The 4,473-nt window shown below is 56.7% G+C and overlaps 1 protein-coding gene across 1 annotated transcript in view; it reads left to right on the top strand.

The window, feature by feature from the left end:
• Window positions 1–4,473, top strand: part of NRXN2 (neurexin 2) — a 114,019-nt gene that overhangs the window by 27,296 nt on the left and 82,250 nt on the right. Inside the window, 1 exon segment of the mRNA XM_014588343.2 lies at window positions 401–472. Coding sequence (XP_014443829.2) covers window positions 401–472 — 72 coding nt within the window.

Raw genomic sequence — 4,473 nt, 5'->3', positions numbered from 1 at the left:
GAACTCTGATCCAGCAGCAAGGGCATGAGCAGAGATGCAGAGTGGGGACTAGGGCGAACCTCACGGAGGAGGGTCCGGAATGAATAAGAGATTGGAAGCGGGAGCTCAGGGGGCTCCAGGTCTTGGCCTGTGGTCTGCTCTAGGGCAGGGGGCTCCTGCATGGGCTGCAGTTGGTGGTCGTCATGAGTCTGAAGGGGTCTATGGGGCTGGTGGTTCTCGGTTTGTCAACTGGCTCCCTCTGGAGAGGTCCTGAAGACGAGTGAGTCCCTGGAGAAGCCCCTCCTCACCTGTGCCGCCAAGCAGCTCCTCTGCCCTGGAGAGGGCCCTCCATCACCTCAAGGCTGGGGCGGGACTGGCTGGGCAGCCCCCTGTGCCTGACTCCCCAATTCTGCTTCTCCAGTAGGGTCCTTACTGTTCTCCGAGGGGGGGGCCGGGAGAGGAGGAGCCAGCGATGTGCACCTGCCGACAAAAGGTCAGTGACCCCGTGGTCCCCACAGAGCCCAGCCCTCCCCTCTCTGCAGGCTAACTGCACTTCCTAAGGGGAAGCCGAGTCCATCTGGATGCGTCCCCTTGCAGCCTCTCTGAGGCCTGCACCCTTGGCGCCCTGGGCAAATGGTCACCCATCCCTATTTCTTTTGCAAAGCCTGCTCGTCCTGATGACCTCTTCTAGAACATAGATGGCCTTTTCTGTGGCTGCTCTCTAGGAAGGGTCTGTTTCTCTGGTGGAGACTGGGCAGCAGGGCAATCTCCCATTGGCCCAGCAAACTCTGGAAGCCTGAGAGCTGCCCAGCCCAGGCAGGATTCTGTGGGGAGGTGTGGCCTCTACAATCTGTATGTATTGTGTACACCACCTAAATGACCCTTCACAACCCTTTGTGGTGAGGGCTACTGCACTCGTTTTGCAGATGGGGAACCTGACACTGGCCAAAACCCCTAAGACCAGCATGGGGCCCTTCTAGCCTGTCTAAGGGCTCTAGGCTTTAGGTCCTTTTGCAGTGCTGAGGTTGCCTCTCTTAGGAGAATCTCTTCCCTAAAGATCTTTACGGGTCAGTTTAACAGCCCCTCCAGGAACTCCCGTGGGTACCAAGCACTCGGCCACCAAGTCCCATCTTATTCTTTAGTTCCTACTATTCTGTCTGCCTGGATTTCTGCCATCCCTGCCCCATGCCTAGCTACTTGGTGTCTCTTTCAGCTGACTCTGTAAAAGCAGCCAGGCCCTCCACTGGAAGTGTCCCTGAACTCTCCGGGCTAACCTCTTCAGAACACTTCCCAGTGTCCCCTTTACGGGCTTCCATTAAAAGGCTCCTCACACTGCATGGAAACTGTGGCTTCACCTGTTTGCCTCCTCAGCTCGACTGAGCCCCCTGAGGACAGGGATTGGGTGTTTTTATTTCTATAACCCAGTGTGCTTTCCACAGCTCCGGGCACGTACAGAGGCATGTGCTCAACACATTTATTCTAAATGGGTGAATGGTCTCTGTTCCCAAGGGCCTCACCGATGTTCTAACGAATAACTACAATAAAGTTTGGTCCGTGCAAAGAAAATGAAAAGCATGCATTTTGTTTAGAGGAGTTAATTTATTCCTTGATCAAGAGAGAGCTGCAGAGAGAAAGAGAGGGAGGAGGGGGGAGAGAGAACTACAAAGGCAGAGCGCACACACGTACAGAAAGTGGCATACCAGCACAAGAGTCGTGAATTGGTGTGGGACAGTTTGTAGTTTTGGAAGCTGTGCCCGGCTGTTTCTTTCTAAGATGCCCACAGCAACCAGTGAGGTAGGCTGATGATTAGCTCTTTTTTCCAGAGGAGAAAGCTGGGGCTCAGAGCTGTTGTCTGCTGGCCAAGGTCACAAAGCTGGTGGTGGTGCCAGCACCAGCGCCCAGGTCTTCTTTCCCACATTACACTTCCTCTCCAGGGAGCAGTACGAGATGTTACTAGGCAGTGAGTGCCAAATGAGCAGAACAGACAGCTGTAGTGCTGGGGAACAGGGAGGGGCCGAGGGGGGCTGGAGACCTTCCCAGAGGAGGGCTTTGAGCTGGGCCTCCAAAGGAGGTAGCTGCTCTGTCCCTCACTGTCCTTAGAAACCCAGGACCACAACAACTCGTCTCTAGCCACATCCAGCTTCACTGGGGACGCTCGCGGGGCTACAGACTGCGGGAAGTAAACAAGTGTCAGGTATACCCACCTTCCTGTGCCAGGAACTGAGGAGTTGTAATTGCTGTTCAAGCGCTGCTGGGAGTTGTAGTTCGCCCGTTCCACCAGACCGCGAGGTGGGGGAGAGCGCCCCCTGGTGCCTCAGGGCTTGTTCCCTGGCCTGGTTTGCACCGAGCTGAGCACCCTCCGCTGCCCACATCCTTATCCCTGCAGTCCCCCAGCAGTCTGTCAAGTCCAGCCTACTGCACCCTCAGGCAGGCTCTCGCTCTCTGCTTCTCTCCGTCCTTGGGTTTTCTTTTCAGCATTTGCTCACCTCTTTTCTGTTCGTCTGCTCGATCTGTCCAGGCCTTCTTGGCTGCTCAATGCCCCTTCCCATCCCTGGGCCTAGCCAGGTCTCTGACGGCAAAGGGAGCTGGAGCCTATGTAGGCCCAGGCTTCAGAGGGACTGGCCTTGCCTCCTGTCCTTGCAGACCCGAGGCTGAGCTCGAGGAGTGCAGGAGTCAAAGAGTGGTCTCATCTCTTCCTTTGCCTTGGCAGCCACAGTCCAGCCCCAGATCCGCCTCTCTCCTTTTTTCTGGCCTCTTTTGTTCCGTCCCCATCACTTTTCCACGTGGTTGCCTTATTCTTTCCTTTCTTTCTATTCGACTCTCTCTTTAATGATATTTTCTTTGACTGCAGTGAAGGTGAGGGAGTGGGAGGGGAGGCCTGGCTTTGGGGAGGGACTACTACATGTGGCAAACCCAAGGTCAAACACATTCCCTTTTCTGGTCCTTGAGCCCCTGGGCTCTGCCAGAGCTGGGCAGCAGGCCTGGTTGCTATGGAAACAGTAAGGCCCCAGAAAGCCCTGGCTTTCATTCCCTGGAGGTCTCTGTCCCCTTTCCTTGCTGGCCCTCTTCCCGCTTCCTTTACCTGTCCCCTCAGGGCTGGCTCCTTTTCTTTGTCCATATAGCTTGTCACCTCTTCTCCCTCACAGCCCTGAGTCACTTTTCCTTCTGTCCCCGCCATGGTCCATATTTTCCCCGCCTCCCTCCACATCACTATTCTTCTCCACTCCTTGCTTCGGCTAGATTGCTCACCTGTGCATTCTAGGCCTCCCCACTGGCACCCTGAGCAGACAGGGGAGGGATTCAGGCCGTCCCGATGTTGCCCGTGCCCCCACCGGTCTTGCTGCCCTGTGGCCTCAGGAAACTGGGCCTTGCCAGCTGCAGTGAGTGCCGTGCCAGGCTCTGGGGCAGCAGCTGGTGCCTTGGCATCCGGAGGCAGGGAGGGCAGAGTCCATGGGCAGCTTGCCTAGAGGGAGAGAAGCAGGCAGTGTGTGAAGGGGAGGGGTCTGCAGAGCCTGTACCCAGAGCCCGCACTCAGAGCCCACCGCCCTGGGGGAAGGCAGGTGCCTCCTGTTGGCCCTGTGTGCACCTGGTGGGTGCCTACCCCCCTGAAGCCCTGCACCAGGATGGCTTAGCTTCATTGCAAAGACCCTCACCCTCCCTGGGGCCTGGGGTGGGGGGGGAGGCAGGAGCAGCTGTGTGTCCCCGTGTACCCGTGAGGAGAAGTGAGCCTCTTTCAGGGTCCAGGTGCCTTGGTCTCTCCTGACTCCAGATCCAGCTCTCTTCCCTCCACTGTGCTCTGACTTATGAGGGTGTGGGGCCGAGACCTCCCATCACCCCTCCCCCCGTTGTCCTCTTACGTGTCACACACTGGCAGAATGCTGACGATCCCTGGGGGCCTCTCAGTGGTGTTTGCTTCTGCTTAAAAAGCACCAGTGGAAGGGGCCCTAGCTGGGTGCTGACGTGCACGTGCACACACACATGCACAAACACGAGCACACGTGTGCACGTAGAGGGGACTTCACACAGTTTGTGAGAAAATGGAGTTAAACTGAGCTTATTTTGGTATAAGACATTTTGAAATCCTGCAGTTTTTATAACATGCACTTTTTCATGGACTTTATGGAGCCCCCTTATACCTGCACATGGCCGAAAGCCAGGGCTGCCCTTGCCCTCACTCCTGCCACCCACCTGGCACACATAGCTCACACGCAGGGCACTCTGAGCCCCTCTGAATCAGGTCTGTACTCAGGTGGGAATAGGGAGCTGGGGATCTGGAGGGGGGGAGGGAGTGTGTCACTGGCATTGTGGCCACCAGCATCAGGTCTGCCCAATGGCTGCTACTACCTGGGGTGTCTCCGTGTCACCTGCATTGCCTTCTCATGTGTCTTCCTTGCCCTCCCGCACCCCACTGCTTCCCATCTCTCCACCTGCTTGTGGCTGCACAGCAGGCCTATTCGTCCCATCCCGTCTGGTGAGGCTGGAACTGCACCCAGA

This window comes from Tupaia chinensis, unplaced genomic scaffold, assembly GCF_000334495.1.
Source record: "Tupaia chinensis unplaced genomic scaffold, TupChi_1.0 Scaffold000273_1, whole genome shotgun sequence".
NCBI lineage: Eukaryota > Metazoa > Chordata > Mammalia > Scandentia > Tupaiidae > Tupaia > Tupaia belangeri.
Note: the sequence above shows the minus strand (reverse complement) of the source record. Positions and strands in the feature narration are given on the sequence as shown.